At 42.4% G+C, this 16580-nt stretch overlaps 1 protein-coding gene across 1 annotated transcript; it reads right to left on the minus strand.

The window, feature by feature from the left end:
• Positions 1-3341: 3341 nt before the first annotated feature.
• Positions 3342-14949, minus strand: LOC130045529 (zinc finger protein 396-like). Its single transcript, XM_056138451.1, has 4 exons — positions 14653-14949; positions 12244-12612; positions 11613-11754; positions 3342-3824 (listed from the first exon to the last, which is right to left on the minus strand). Exons 1-4 carry the CDS (start codon positions 14947-14949, stop codon positions 3376-3378), a joined length of 1257 nt encoding a protein of 418 aa, XP_055994426.1. The 3' UTR covers positions 3342-3375.
• Between the last annotated feature and the right edge of the window lie 1631 nt (positions 14950-16580).

Consider the following 16580-nt stretch of genomic DNA (forward strand, 5'->3'; position numbering starts at 1 on the left):
GATTCTTGGGATCAGGGCTCTTCTTCTGAGAGTGAAGGGGTCCCCATTCTCTATTTAAAGCCCCTTCCTGTGATCTCTGCTGTCACTGAGTTGTTGCCCCTGCCACTTTGGTGTATCATAACTGGAGGTTGGAGTGGAAGAGAAGGAAAACAACTGCATGCTAAATGTTGTTGGCTGATGCCACACTACTATCCAATCCCCTCTGCCCTGCTCCTTCCCCCTAGAACTTGAAAATGCTTGCTACCACACAAAGCAACAGGAAAACCAGCAGAATACTGCTGGAGATTCTTGGAAAGTTTTCACCTTTCCTATTAAATCACCTAAACCTGGTGTTCCCCTCCTTCTTTCAATGGGACCTCAGATAGTATCCCCGAAGGGGAGACAGCTCTCAAGTATATGAGAAAACAAGCATGTGGAAAGGGCCAAAAAAGGGAAAAGACACCAGCCAGACCAGTTACTTTTCAGTTGGTGGAAATAACTGTCAGTCAATAATTATATCTATGCACCCAGCAGTGTTGAGGATTTGGCAGTAGTGGGGACCTTCAGGGCCACCTGGTGGTTCTCAGGGGCGTAAAGGTGAAAACAAACACTCAGGAATCCTTGCCAGATGTTAAATTCTATGCTTTGCTCAAGCCAGGCATGAACTCTATCCCACAGCTCCTGACCTGATCTTTGAGAAGAATCGAAGAGCGGTAAAGAAACACGTAAGATTACAGATACTATTAAAGGCTCTCGTGAAATAAAATTTAACTTAAAAGATACCAATTTCATTTCGGAGTATGTGCTATCTGTGGGAATGAATCTAACCGGAGCGTTCATATCATGCAAATGTTCACCAAGTGGACTCAGGTATTAGAATTCTTTTAGATAAGCATCACTATCTGAGATCCATCAGGCGTGTGGAAGGTAACATTCAAGCAAATTTCTGGTGGAGAAATTCAGATTATTTACTGAATGAAGAAAATGCAATTTTTCCCACCTTAGCTTTGTTGTTTCAATAACCCGAGGTACACACACAAAAACATCCCTGGCTGTGGTGCTTATACGTTTGGCTGCCCTCACCAAGTCTGCACATCAGTTTGTGATGCTTGAACACCTGTGAATGACACACTCTGTAGTTGATCACTCACATATCTTTCAGTGATGACCACCAGAGGCTGCACCCTTGGTTATAATGCTCACACACACTTGGCTGCAGTGTGATAAGAAATAACTTGTATAGCCTAAATCAGAGAGCAGAGCAATAAGGGTTGCTTGGCACAGGTGGCTGCAACGTAATGGACCTCCTGAATTTACATTTGCAGGGCAGGCATTCCAAGCCACTGGGTCCAGAAAATGCAATCTTGCAAAGTTTATAGCAGCACCAAGAGAGTTTGCTTCCCTAAGAATACTTGATTTAGTACTTGTCATCTTATTCACGTTACCTAAGAAAATCTCTTTCCATAATTAAGCAGTAATTCATAATACACGTATTTCTGAGGCATTTGCTCTTTTAAATAGATGGCTTGTTCCTCTCTTTAATTACAAAGAGAATGAGTTCAAATAAAGACCCATTCATTTTTAATAACTGAAGATCTACAAAACCCAATATACATGCATATGCATTAGAACTACAAGCCGTAATTACTATCAGAAAACTATAATTAAAATTGGCATTCAGTTCTCCCCCACTAATCTTATATTTATCAACATACTAGGCATGATAATCCCACATACATATGTTTTTGAAATTATTCTAAGCACTAGATATGGTTGGATTTTCTGTTAATGAAATGTTTACACTTCATGAGGAGCTCAATCAAAGAGTTTGAGTATCCTCTATGAGTATTTACTATGAGTATCCTCTCCCCTCCTCCTTCCAATTTTTTCACTTCTGGTTTTTGCCTCCATAATGGTTAACTGGGCTGGAGGGGTAACACAGTGGGTAGGGCGTTTGCCTTGCACACAGCCAACATGGCTCACCCGAGTTCGATTCCTCCGCCCCTCTTGGAGAGCCCGGCAAGCTACCAAGAGTATCTCGCCTGCACAGCAAAGCCTGGCAAGCTACCCGTGACATACTCGATATACCAAACACAGTAACAATAAGACTCACAATGTTACTGAGCCCGCTCAAGCAAATCGATGAACAACAGGAGGACAGTGACAGTGACAGTGATTGGTTAACTAGTAGTAGTTAACCAATTGTAGTCACATGGGAAACAAGTAACTGAGAGTTTTGTACTGTTTTTTATTAAGAATCACTGGAAAAGGAAACCTTATGCTGCACATCATCTGAATAATTTTAATATACAAACCAGGCATTTTACATGTAACCAAGGGGTCTGACTGAGTTAAGTAGGGGTAAACTTTTGGAGGATCCCTTATATTCAATCATTGCCTCATTTGTACAAGACCACTGAAATCCAATCTCAGGTGACTGACTAGAAATCTAGTGTTATCATGAAAGCTTAATATCTGATAGATTGTCCTGTGTTGCCTGAGACATATTCAGACGATATATAACAGAAAAGGGACCATGACAACACTGAAGGATATTTATTAGCTATTATGAGTTTCCTTTTTCATATAAATGTCTCCATTACACACTACCCTTGTCAATAATTGTATTCCAGTCTTACTTAAAGTCTTATGTAAGCTCACAGATATTATTAATTATGAGAACATTCCTGTGTTTAGGCAACTTTCTGAAGACATGTAGATGTAATGTTCTTACCGAATTATTTCCAAATCACGTTGTGAAGGAGACTCCTTTTCCCCTAAAAGGGAAATTACTTAACTTCATCAATAAGTGTATGCTCTTGTGAATTTTCATGAGATTGAGTCCCTTTATTCACCTGCTCCCTGATAAGAACATTTCACCCTAAATCGTGAGGCCCATATTCTTTTGAAATTCCAACTCCCCAATCTCAAATTTTTAATGGGACAACAGAAAAAAAATGGGAAACTTTAAAAAGTGGTTTAACTTTTAATCTGAGAACTTCAATGCTCAGGTTATGAAATGAAAGCAATAACCCTTTTCATACTAAGCAACTCTCACTTTCCTCAAGGAGGAAAATATATTTGTCGAAAAGGGAATATATTACTTCATTTTTATATTAATAATAGAAATAGTAGAAAATGTCAGAATTATTTTCAAGAGCTGCCCTCAGGATGGAAATCTGAACTAAGCTTTAGAATCTTGAGCACTTTTATTGACACTGCATCGGTAAGATGAAAAGCAAAACAATGCAGACAAGATATTTGACATTCTTTCCTGTGGCTCTTATAACCCTTGAAAGAAAACTGGTTCCCATTGGAACCACTGATTTATACTACAGTTTGTTTCATGGATCTTATTTCTTGTCAAAGAAGCTCTGAGTAAATGCTATCATTACCTCACTGCACTGATGGGACCTTTTCTCTATTATGTCTTTTTCTATGTCTGAAAAGATTTGAGCTTTGGCTAAATGCTTTCCCGCAGTCATGACACTTGTAAGGTTTTTCCCCAGTGTGAATTCTTCGATGCTGAATCAGGCTTGCACTTCGGCTAAAAGCCTTTGCACACTCATCACATGCATAAGGCTTTTCTCCACTGTGGATTCTCCGATGTAGGATAAGGGCTGAGCTCTGACTAAAGATTTTACCACATTCATCACACTTGTGTTGTTTTTTTCGAGTAGTGGTTCCTTGTCTTCTTTCAAACCTGCCATTTTGTTCACAGATTCTTCTATCTGTGAAATTCTGAGAAGTATTCTTATGAAGGGTGGTAGACACATAATGTAGTTCTATGCCTGAAGAATCCTTTTGTCTTAAAGGGGATTTCTCATTGATGGTTCTGTCTTTATCTGAAATAATACATAGTAAGTAAAGTGTCACCAGTTGTCTGTTCAGAATGACTCAAATGATATTAGAGGGTGGTCTGTTTCCAAATAGTGCCAAAATGAAGAGGATAGAGGATAAAGCAGAAAACATTTAGATGATCACGAGGCAAAAGAGAAAGGTGTATATACCAAGAAGTTAATTAACTACAAAGATGAAAAGAATCAAAGAATAAGACAGAATGGTGAGCAGGGGTACAAAGTATACCAAAGAATTTTAAAAGTCTGGGGAAAAGGTTTATAAAGATGAAAAATGAGTGGAGCAGCAGAGGAACAACAGAAAGGAGAGAAACAAAACCTAGAAGTAGTAAACGAAATTCAGTACAAAAGCATCACTAAAGAAAAAAGGAGGGGGGGCAGAGCAATGTTACAATGAATAGGGCATCTGCATTGCACACAGCCAACCCAGGTTTGATCCTCAGCATTCCATATGGCTCCTGGAGCAACACCAGGAGTATCCCCTGAGCATCACTGCTGGGTGTGACACAAAAAAGCCAAAAAGGAAAAAAAAAGGCAGAATTATAGATTAGGCCAACTAACATGTCAACTAATGGCAGCAAAATACCTCATATTAAAAAAAAATCTGTTCTTTAGCACAGCAGTAGGTCATTTGCCTTACAAGCGGCCAACATGGCCGACTCGAGTTCAATTCCTCCACCCCTCTCGGAGAGCCCAGCAAGCTACCGAGAGTATCTTGCCCGCACGGCAGAGCCTGGCAAGCTACCCGTGACGTATTTGATATGCCAAACACAGTAACAACAAGTCTCATGATGGAGACGTTTCTGGGCCTGCTCGAGCAAATTGATGAACGATGGGAAGACCGTTGTTCTGTTGTATTTTTGGACCACACGCAGCAGTGCTCTGGACTGACTCCTGGTTCTCTGTTATGTATTGCCAGGTATTGAAAAACTTCTCTTCCATGTACTTTACTAGTTGTATGACGTTATTCATGTTTTAAGTAGAAATAATTACATGTATATGGTAGGGATTCTGTCTCAAATTATCTTGCCCACATGGTAAAGCCTGATAAGCTACCCATGACATATTCAATATGCCAAAAACAGTAACAAGTCACACAATGGAGATGTTATTGGGCCTGCTCGAGCAACTTGATGAACAACAGGAGGACAGTGCTACAGTGCTTTTTTTTTTTTTTTTGGTGGTGGTATCAGGGGTCAAGGACTGGAGCTACAGCATAGCGGGTAGGGCGTTTGCCTTGCACGCAGCCGATCCAGGTTTGATTCCTCTGTCCCTCTTGGAGAGCCTGGCAAGCTCCCCATAGCATATTCAACATGCCAAAAACAGTAACAAGTCTCACAATGAAGACATTACTGGAGCCTGCTCGAGCAAATAGATGAACAATGGGAGGACAGTACAGTACAGTACTACTACATCAGGGATCAAACCCATCATATCATACACAAATTCATTTATTTTATAAATTCTATTATCATATTTAAAATTTTATTATTAAAACACAAATTCTCCACAATTTCATTTTTTGTGAACTCAAACTCTAAAGTCATCCCAATGTCTAATCATTATTATCAAAAAGAGACCAAGGTCACGAGCTGCAGAAGCTTTGACAGGACATGGTCACAGTAGCACAAAAACCATGTAACAGCCATAGAAATGACCATGTTTCCTTACATATTATCCTCATTCTGTTTTCTACTGTAGATTCCTGACTGCTTTCTGTTTTCATACTCCTATGCATCTTTTTAACACATACAGAAGGAGAGGAAATCAAGGAAGAAATTAAAAGATTCTTTGAAAATAATGAAAATAAAGACATAAGCTACCAAAATCTATGGGATATAGCAAAACTTGTCTGTAGTAAGGTGGAAATTCACATAATGTAGGCCTACATCAAGAGAGAAGGAAAAGTCCAAATCAACACAAATCACACATCTTGAAAATCTGGAGAAGGAACAATAAACAAATCCAAAGGAGAGAAATAGTAAAAACAAGAGCAGAAATCAACAACACAGAAACCCAGACAGCAATTCAAAGAATCAATAAAACCAGAAGCTCCTTCTCTGAAAGAAATAAATGAGAGATTAACCTTTAGTTAGATTCACAAGGAAAAATAATGTTCATATAAATTGGATCAGATGAAAGGGGAGAAATTACAACGGATCCTTCAGAAATTTAAAATATAGTGAGGGTGGCACATGTGCCGCCCGAGCCCATGTGCTGCTTGCACCCACGTGGCCAAGCACAGACGGTGCCTGAGCACATGTGTCACCCGTAACTCCCCTCTTGAGCTCTGTACTTTTTTGCCTTCCTTTCTAATGCTGGGGTATGTATAGGGGCTCTCTTCACCGTTGGAGGAGCCCACATTCTCTCTTGAGCGCGTTGCTCAGTCTCTCTTACTCTCCACTCTCTCCCACTTTCCCTTTCCTCCTTCCCTTCAAAAACCCTCTAAATAAAATCTGTTTACTTAAAAAATAAATAAATAAAATAAAATATAGTGAGGTTACTATGAACAACTTTTTGCTCTTAAGTTGGAGAACCAAGAAGAAATGGGTAGATTCTTAGAGTTACAGAATCTTCCAAAGCTGAGTGAGAAGGAAATAGTTTAAACCAGCCTATCACAAGTAATGAAATTAACACAGTAATTAAGAATCTCCCCCCGAAGAATAAAAGTCTTGGTGCAGATGGCTTCACCAATGAGTTCTATAAAACCTTCAAATAAGATTTACTCCCCTTACTCCTTAAACTCTTACAAAATATTAAAGACACAGGAATTCTTCTCTGAAGTTAACATTACACTAATACCCAAAGCAGACAGACACTTCCAGAAAAGAAAATTTCAGACCAATCTCCCTGATCAATATCAATGTAAAAATCCTTAACAAAATCTTAGCTAACCGAATCTAACAACATATCAGAAAAAAAAAATCATACACCCTGATCAAATGAGATTCATCTAAGGGATGCAAGGATACTTCAATATATGCAAATCAATTAATGTAATACACTACATTAGTAAAAAGAATGATAAAAATCATAGGATCATATCAATTGATGCAGAGAAAGTCTTTGACAAGATCCAACATCCATTAATGATAAAAACTATCAACAAGAGAGGGGTGGAAGGAACTTTCCTCAAGATAATGGACATCTACAATAAGACTATACCAATATCATTCTTAATGGTTAAGATGAAGTATAAGGCGTGGATGTTCACTCTGTACATTTTTATTCAACATAATATTAGGAGCTCTCACTACAGCAATCAGACAAGAAAAACAAATCAGAGTAATTCAAATTGAAAAAGAACTCAAATTATCATGATTTGCAGATGACATGATGATATACATAGAAGACCCTAAAGAGTCTGCAAAAAAGCCCCTAGAAACAATAAGCCGGTATAGCAAAGTGGGCAGCTATAAAGTCAATACACAAAAATAGGTCACATTTTTATGTACAATGAATGAATCAGAGGAAAAAGCAATCAAGGAGTCTATCCCATTTAAAATAGTTTCCCCAAATATCTTGGAATCAGCTTAACAAAAGATGTAGAATTTTAGAATTGGCTTAACAAAAGATGTGAGTGATCTGTACCATAACTTTAAGAAGTTTAAACTTTAACTTTAAATCACTCAAGAAAGGGAAAGGAGACCATCTTAGGAAATGGAAAAATATCCCACACTCACGGATTGGAAAAAAAATATTACTAAAATGATTATCCCACCTAAACTATTATGTATATTCAATGCATTCCCCATCCAAATTCAGACAACACTCTTCCAGGCTCTAGAAAAGTCAATAATATTGGTCACAAGATCTGAATGAGTCCTGTGATCCTCCATGAAAAATAATTTCTCTGGCATTCATTGTCTCAGTGCCTCAGACTGCCTAACCAAACGTTCGTACAACACGGGACTACATTAAATTAAAAGTTTGTGCATGGCAACCCATTCCCCCCCCCAAAAAAAAACCCAAAACCCACCAAGACACATGGGTTAATACTAAAAGGCAGCTATCTGAATTGGAAAAAATGTTTGTATTGAACACATCAGATAAAAGTTTAATATCTAGGATATATAAAACATTCACAAAGATCCACAAAAAAGAAATTAAAAAAAAAACTACCAGGCAATAGGGAGAGAAAATGAATAGTTACTTCTCAGAGGAAATAAGAAGATGGCTGGTAGGCACATCTTCCTAGAAAAAGTAGAAAAAAGTACTCAGCATCACTCATCATCAGAGAAATACAAATCAAGAGGACAATGAGATACCACCTCACACCAGTAAGAATGGCATATATCAAAAATAGTAGGATCAATCCGTGCTGGTGGGGATGTGGTGAAAACTCATCCACTGATGGTTGTAATATCACCTGGTACAACCCTTGCGAAAAACAGTATGTGGAGTTCTCAGTAAACTTTAAATTGAACTGTCATATGACCCAGAAATTCTGGGTTTCTAGCCCCAGGACATAAAAACACTCTCTCAAAAGGACATATACACACACCATTACTCACTGCTATACTCAGTACAATTAAGATGTGGAATCAACCTACGTGTCCAATGATAGATGAATGGAGTAGGAAGATGCTGTACATATACACGGTGGAATACTATACAGCTGCAAAGAATGATGAAGTCACACAACTTGCTGAAACCTGGATGGAACTGGAAGATATCATATTGAGTGAAGTAAGCCAGAAGAAGAAAGACAAACATAGGATGATTTCACTTATATGTAGTATATAGAATACTGGATGAGGAAATATATTATAGTAAAGGAGGGATGCCTAGATCACCCTTGACCTGGTGTTTAGAGAAGGGCAGAGGAGGAAAAAAATCAAGGGGGGGTGGCGCGAGAAGAGAATGGAAAGTAATGGGTGAACAGGCATCAGGGCTTCAGTTATACTGATAATATGGGAGAGTAATATAGTCACTTAATCACTTAATCACTTAATCCCCATTATTCATCGATTTACTCGAGCAGGTGCCAGTAACGTCTCCATTCATCCCGGTTGCGTGCTAGCATAGCCCAATGGTATCTGTTCGTTCTAGGAACATGCAGAGCCTCAAACCGATCATTCAGGGTCTTGATGAAGAAGTCTGACCATCTTGTAGGTGGGCGTCCATGTGATCTTTTGATGTCCCGTGGAATCCAATCAGTAATGGCTCTAGTCCAGTGGTTGTCTGTAAACCTCATTACGTGTCCAGCCCATTTGATTTTTGATGTCTTGGCAAATGAGACAGCGTCCCTGATTCTTGAGCATTGACGAAGATCAGAACTCCGGATTCTATCTCTCATTTGAGTGAATCGTGATATTCCAAGCATAGCTCTTTCGATTCCTCTTTGAGAGACCCGAATAGCGTTCTCATCCTGTTTTCGTAGGGTCCAGGTCTCTGAGGCATATGTTAATGCAGGAAGAATAGTGGAATCAAAGAGATGTGCTCGTAGCTGGAGGTTCTTTGTCCTTTTAGTTATTTCTTCAACGTTCTTGAAGGCAGTCCAAGTTGCTCTCTTCCTCCTGCGTAACTCAGGTGCCAGGTCATTCATCATGTTGATTTCTCGACCTAGGTATATATAACTGTTGCATTCGGAGATGGTGGTTCCATTGAGAGTGAATGGAGCGTCAGGAACAAGGCTGTTTCTCATAAACATTGTCTTCATAAGATTCAGCTGTAGTCCGACCTTTCCACATTCATGGTTAAAGTCGTTCAGCATTTGTGCCGCTTGGCTGATGTTTGGTGTTATTAGAATGATGTCATCAGCAAAGCGGAGGTGGTGTAGTTGCCGACCATCTATCTTCACTCCCATGCTTTCCCATTCCAGTCGTCGCATGATGTTCTCGAGGGTGGCACTGAAGAGTTTTGGTGAAATGGTATCACCCTGCCGAACCCCTCTCTTGATATGGATGATTATTTCTTTGTAGAATGGTGAGATCTTGGTAGTGAATCCGCAATAGAGCTCACGAAGGATCCTGATGTATGTAATATAGTCATCTATCCAAAATACAGGCTCAACAACACTGCAAACATGAGATCTAAGCTGAAAACACTGGAACTTTGTAATGTGTCTGTCAAACTGGCAGGTAGGATTGGGCAGAGTTTGGGGGTGAGGAAGGAATATGGGAATACTGCTGGAGGGAAGTTGACACTGGTGGTGATGTTGAAATATCATATGCCTAAAACTCAACTATCAACCTTGTAAATCAGTTCTTTAATTAAAAAAAATTTTAAAAAGGTAGAGCAAGGGGACAGAGAGTACATGGAGGTTAGGTTTTTGCCTTGTAAGAAGCCCACTCTGATTTGATACCCCACACCACATATGGTCCCCTAAGCCCCATCAGGAGTGATCTCTGAGCACAGAGCCAGGAGCACAGAACCAGGAGTAAGAGCTGAGCACACCCAAGTGTGGCCCCAAAACAAAACAGACAAAAAAATACCCAGGAAAACTTATGTGAGTACATTCACAGGGTGAACATGGATCTCACCAGCACCTGGAGCCCAGTACCAGGATTTGAGGTCACTTATCAATTCTGCTGTCACCACTACACAGTTTCTGAGGCTGGGACATTTTTCATCCCTTTCTTGGTAGCATGTGAAAAGACTCACTTGCCCTCTAACTCAGAAATTATCTATTATATTGGAGGTGTTAAGTGCCCAGTACAAGCCTCCTAGAGAAATATATTTGCCTAGAGTGAGAAATCATTTCTAAAGAGCCCATAAATGCAAAGAGCCTATTTTCTAAAATCTAAAAACGCTCTCTAAATTTTTGTATTCTCTTTCTTTTTCCCGTGATCCTGGAATGATGAAATAGTCAAGAAAAATTCTCTCAACTGGAGTTAATTTTCCTCTTCATCACTGGTTCACATTCTATCCAGAAAGATCCTAAACATTTTTAGCTCAAATGTAACGTTCCTGAGACCTTTACTACCACTCTAATTGATAAGGACTGTCCCTCTCTCTCACCCTTACTCTGCTTTACTTTTCCCCCATAGTATTTATCATTGTTATTTTGAATTTTTAATATGGGAGCAATTGTTATGTCAGCCATCTGGAATCCTATAAAAGTGATGCTAAGAGCAACAGAAGTCAATTTTGAATGGGACAGAGTAGCAAAACTTACACAAACATACTTAATGCACCATGAGAGCTTATGCATACAATATAGGTGATACTGAAAACAGATCCTCCTGAGTAACTGAACAAGACTTAACAGAAAATAATAATGGAGATCAGTAGGGTTTCTCAGAAGGAACTGAAATGCTACATAAAGGTAACAGGTGGGACTAAGGCTGAGAGGAAGTCATAGTGGACTGAACTGTTTCTGCTTCAGTCATATGAGTTTTCTTTCAATGGTTTGTAGTAATGACAAATCCTCTTGAAGGTTATGTAAAAAATGTTAAAATCTAAAGGGTTTTGCTGTTGCTGCTGTTGATGTTGTTGTTTTGGTAACATCTAGCAATGCTCAGGGCTTAAACCTGGCTCTGCACTCAGGGATCACTCCTGGGAGGGCTCAGGGGACCATTTGGAATGCTGGGGATTGAACTTGGGTCAGCTATGTGCAAGGCAGCATCCTATTTGCTGTCGTATTGCTCTGGTCCCTGAAGGTTCTTTTAAAATATGAGAAACAAGAAAACACTGAGAATATTCCTCAGTGAAGTTTCCACTGTTGTGGGAACAAGGTAGGAGAGGAAACGTGAGACTTCTAAGAAGCCAAAAGAAGTGTGGTGGGCTGTGAGGCATAGTTCACCACCCAGCACCAAACTGAATCCAGCTCACCATTTTCTCCTAAGGACTGCAGCTCTTTGGATGCTCCCAGCTGCTCCTTTTCAGGCTTGAGCTGGCTGCCTGGTAGCTCCAGAGTTAAGTTGCAAGGTGATAGCTTCTCTGCAGGCATGTCCTCTTTTTGTCCCAAAATGACCTAGAAACAGGTATAGCTGAGGCTAGAGAAAGGTGGGGTTGGGACTTCAGGAGAAAAATAACAAAGAAGAAACTGTGAAAAACACTCTGCAACACAGAAAAAGGGAGTGAGATGGGAGCTGGAGTGACAGCACAGTGGGTAGGGTGTTTGCCTTGCACGCAGCCAACACGGGTTCAATTCCCAGCATCCCATATGGTCCCCCTAGCACCACCAGGAGTAATTCCTGAGTGCAGAGCCAGGACTAACCCCTGAGCATCGCCAGGTGTGACCCAAAAAGCAAAACCAAACAAACAAACAAAAAACAAAACAACAACAATACGGGAGGGGGGAAGCAGGACCCAGTTTTCTGGCATGGCAAGGAGCACATTTACCAGGCCCCTCACACATCTGGGGGTGCTAATTAGGAGAAGAGTGCGAGAGAACTCTACCAGAAAGGCAGGCCAGTGGTAGGGACTCGGCCTAATCTCCAGGCCCCAGGCTGCTCCTTACCTGTGAACTCGGTTCATCCAGCTCCCGTTCGAGCTCCTCCAGCAGACTCACGGCTTCCTCAGCATCCTCTGGCCGCTGCTCCAGCAGCCAGGCCTGCAGCTCCTCCGGAAGGATGGCCAAGAACTGTTCCAGCACCAGCAGCTCCAGGATCTGCTCCTTGCTGTGCGCCTCTGGCCTCAGCCACCCATGACACAGCTCCCGGAGCCGACTCAGGGCCTCACGGGGCCCAGAAGAATCCCGGTAGCCAAACCTCCTGAACCTCTGGCGAAACGTTTCTGGGCTATAGCAGTGGCTTGAGCGGAGGTTAGAGTTCAGCTCAAAGGTCTGTTTTTCCTGCTCCATCTTCACAACCAGAGCACTGTCAGGATCCTCTGAAGTTTGTGGGTGAAGAGTTGGTGAGTCTCTCACTTTTGTGGATACTTGATTGGGAACCGCTCAGAAGCAGGGAATTTTAATCTTTAAGGAGGCGAAACACTATGAACACTCCTTAAATACAATTAAAGAAACAAGTAGAAAGACAAATACTTAAAATGATACAACTAGAGTTAGAAGCATAAAAATAAATAGTATAAAGCATAAAAATAAATAGTAAGGACAGACGTACTTTTAACAAAAACCACGCTTTCAAAAAAACATAAAAAATAAATAGCATAAAGCATAAAAATAAATAGTAAGGACAGCCTTAATTTTAACAAAAACCACGCTTTCGAGGGAAACTTCCTTAAGAGACTCAAAGAGCCATGACTCATTAATTCATATGCAGTAGTTAATTCCTATTTTTTTCCCTCAAAATTATCCTTACAAGAGATCACAGGAGGACTACACAGGAGCTCCAGGAGAATAAGAGAGCCTGAAAAAAACTAGGACTCTAATGTAGGTTCAAAGAGTTAATTAATTTTATCTAGCCTGTTGCAAAGAGATCTAAGAAAGAGTCTCCTGACAGAAGTACTTTTGTGTGGCTTTTTAAACAAGCATTTACTAATTGTTCTGACAATTATTTTGATATTAAAGGAACCAGTCATTAATAAAAAGTAATTGCATATCACTTCATCTAAATTTATTTACCTATACATTTTCATACTTATACTTCCTATCTGTAACATCTATGCTTACTTAACTATATTTTTACTGTATAATATTGTTTCAGATTGGAGTGAGAGTACTGCAGGTAGGACGCTTGCCTTGATTGTATCTGACCCAAGTTTGATCCCCAGCTCCCTAGTTGGTGCCCCAAACACTATTCGAAGAGATCCCTGATTATCAATTCACAATTCATTGTATCCAGCAATCAGTTATGAAAGGCAATTTTTCCTTGAGGCAGTAACTTGGTAGCAGGAAGAAGGTGGAAAGCCACTTTTCTTTGTGCCACTTTCATTCATCAGCAGTAACTGAGGACCTTTACAAACCGTACACGGGGCCTCTATCTTTTTGCTTTATCTGTTCTACCATTCCCACCTCCAACCCCTTCCCCTCCATTTCACTTCAGCAAGGGGTGGGAAGCAAAATGATAACCTTATACAATGCTGCAGTGTTAACAGCAGACAAGACAATTTACATATTTCACAGCATCAGCAGCAGCAGCATCATTTCACTACTGAATCTAACTGCAGCACCCGGTTTTTAAATATACTGGCACAAGGTGGTTTTTATTTTTAAGCTTCACATAATGATTGCACCCGTTTTTTCATCTTTTCGACTGAAAAAATTAGCGGATAGTCCAGCAGGAATATGCAGTGTAGAGCGGTGTCTAGCTCTTTTCACCTTAATAAATGAAAACTCACTTAAATCTTAAAAAACAGACAAAGCAGCCTGCTAAGGGTATTTTCGGGAAGGCTGCACCGGCTCTGAATGAGCTCTGGGAACGAGACCCATGGCATAGGGGCCGCGCCCGGTCAAGCACCGGCGGCCGAGCACCCAACGGTCGGTTGGCTGGTGGGCCCCGGGACACACCTGGGCGCTAAGGGATGGGACAGGAACGAGAGAAGCCTGGGACAGGAACGAGAGAAGCCGCGGGTCTGGCGAGGGCTGGGGGTCTGGGGGCTTACACTGAGGGACCCAACACTGCAGTCCCGGGGATGAGCACGCGCTCAGCCTTTTCTGCACCAGTTCCCCCCCGCCCCCCCCCCCCAACAACTCCCGAGGATCCTGTTTGCACCCAGGAGGGGCGGTTGCACCCAGAACCCCGATCCAGGGGTCTAAGCAGAGAGAGGGGACGCTCGGACGCCCTCCACTCCACACCCCCGACTGCTCCCCCAACGCCCCCACTCGGCGGGACCCCGAGAGCTGCGCGGACGCCCTGAGCCCAGGGAGCTCTCTGGGGAGAGGCGCCTGCAGGAGGCAGCGCCGCGAGGGCACTGAGAGGGGCGCTGTGACTAGAGGGGGCGCTTCGGCCGCGCCCCTCCCCCGCACTTCGCGCTCGCGGACGCCGCTTCTCACCTCACGGCGGGGGAAGGCGACCCGGCGGCGTCTGGGGCGCACCAGCTTCGCGCCCCGCCGGCAGCTGCTTCCGGTCCGGGCGGGCCTGGGGGCGGGGCCGGAGGCGGGGCCCGGGCGCGGTTGCCTTGGAGACGAGCCGGCGCTCCCCCTAGGTGCCTGAAGAGGAGGAGGAGGTGGGCTGGGAGACCCCGGCGGCTCAGTCCCGCCGCAGCTACGCCGCCGTTGTGTGCCCAGGCACTTTTCCTCACAGGATCTCAGGCATTCGCTCATGAACCCAGAAAAAAAAACGTCTCCCCATTTTGCAGAAAATGAACTCGGTGGCCCAGGGACTTTGCCCAAGGTCACTAAGATTCCAGCCCTTTCTAAGCGTTTTCCTCCCATGGGTCCTGAGCTGCTGAGGCTAGACACGCTGACGCCTCACCGCCGGCCCCTCAGGAGGCCCCTTCTCTCTTGGGAGGCCGAGGCCGGCCTCTACCGGTCGGACCTGGTTCCTGACGTCTCTCCACCCCCGTGGCGCGGCGTGTCTGGAAACGCCTTCCCGGACAGCCCAATTCCCGCGGCCGGTGGACACCGGCGACACCCGACGAGCTCTGCTCCGAGTACCACGGAGCTGGGATTTCTAGCCACATTTTAATAGAGCTTCTTTGAGTTTTAATACTGAAGTTGTAGACATTAGCACGTCCTTGAACAGCACAGCTGTGAGCGGAGATGTTTTTAATTGACCGCTGGGCCCACGTTTCTAACACAAAGACCGCCTGAGATTCTCAGAACAAACCGTTTTCTCAAACAAGTTGAGGCGGACCCACACCCCCGCAATGTGGATTCTGTGGTGATCACGAAGAGCCAAACTGGGACAGATTCCTTCAATCCTGACAGTTCCCAGTGGGGTCCGTGGCTGATGCTGAATAAGGGTCAGGCTCTGACTACGGGGTTGCTACCCCTCCCAGCCCCCCAAGTCTTTCCTTCTATCACGTAGTTTCTTTCTACGTTGGGAGATCTGCTAACGGCTTTCTGCCCTCTTGGTTTTTCTCCTGTATGGTTCCCTGGTATAAAATAAAGACTGGGTTTGACTAAACCTTGTGCCATACTTGTTGCATGAGTATTGTTTTCTCCAAGTTGGTTTTCTCTGGTTACTGTCTCACTGTCCTCCAAGCAAGAAAAATGTTTTCCCAGTTGCTCTCAGAAACGTACTCATGCGGTCCTTTTTCACGGGAACTGCTTAGAATATTTTTTCCTCGTAATGAAAGTAACTTCATCTGAAACAAGGAAAGAAAAAAAGTTTCTTGTTCTCTTACCCACTTCTATTTTATCCAATGGGGAAAAAAATAGATGGGGACTCCCCATCCCCTTCCCACCCCCAACACACTTGCACACAATGTTTCAGAGTTTGCAGTTGCTTATGGGGAAGAGAATTATGAGAGCAAAGCATGTGAAGGCACTACTGAAAAGTAATCTGATAAAGTTTAAAAAAGGGTTTGGGAGCTGAATGACAGTACAGAGGGAAGGACTCTTGCATTGCTCGCGGTTGACCTGGGTTCCATCCCAGGCACCACATATAGTCCTCAAAACCCTGCCAGGAGAGATTCCTCAAGCACAGCCAGGAGTAAGCCCTGAGCACAGCAGGCTGTGGTGCAAAAACTTAAAAAAAAAAAAAACCTAAAAAACAAAAACAAAGGTTAAAAAATAAAAGTAGCACATTCACAGGGTAATTTTCTATAAATCAGTCACTGTTAAATAACCAGCCACAATTATTTTTACTGTCTTTTTTCTTAATTCTAACACTAGCCCTTTATTCTTACAGTAGCTCTGTATATTATTACCAGATGAGACTAGGTGGAATGGCATACCTTCCTAAGAGATGAAGATTATTAAATATGGCTGAGCACATGACTCTCTGGAAG

The sequence above is a fragment of the Sorex fumeus genome, unplaced genomic scaffold (genome assembly GCF_029834395.1).
Source record: "Sorex fumeus unplaced genomic scaffold, SorFum_2.1 ptg000128l, whole genome shotgun sequence".
NCBI classification, from domain to species: domain Eukaryota; kingdom Metazoa; phylum Chordata; class Mammalia; order Eulipotyphla; family Soricidae; genus Sorex; species Sorex fumeus.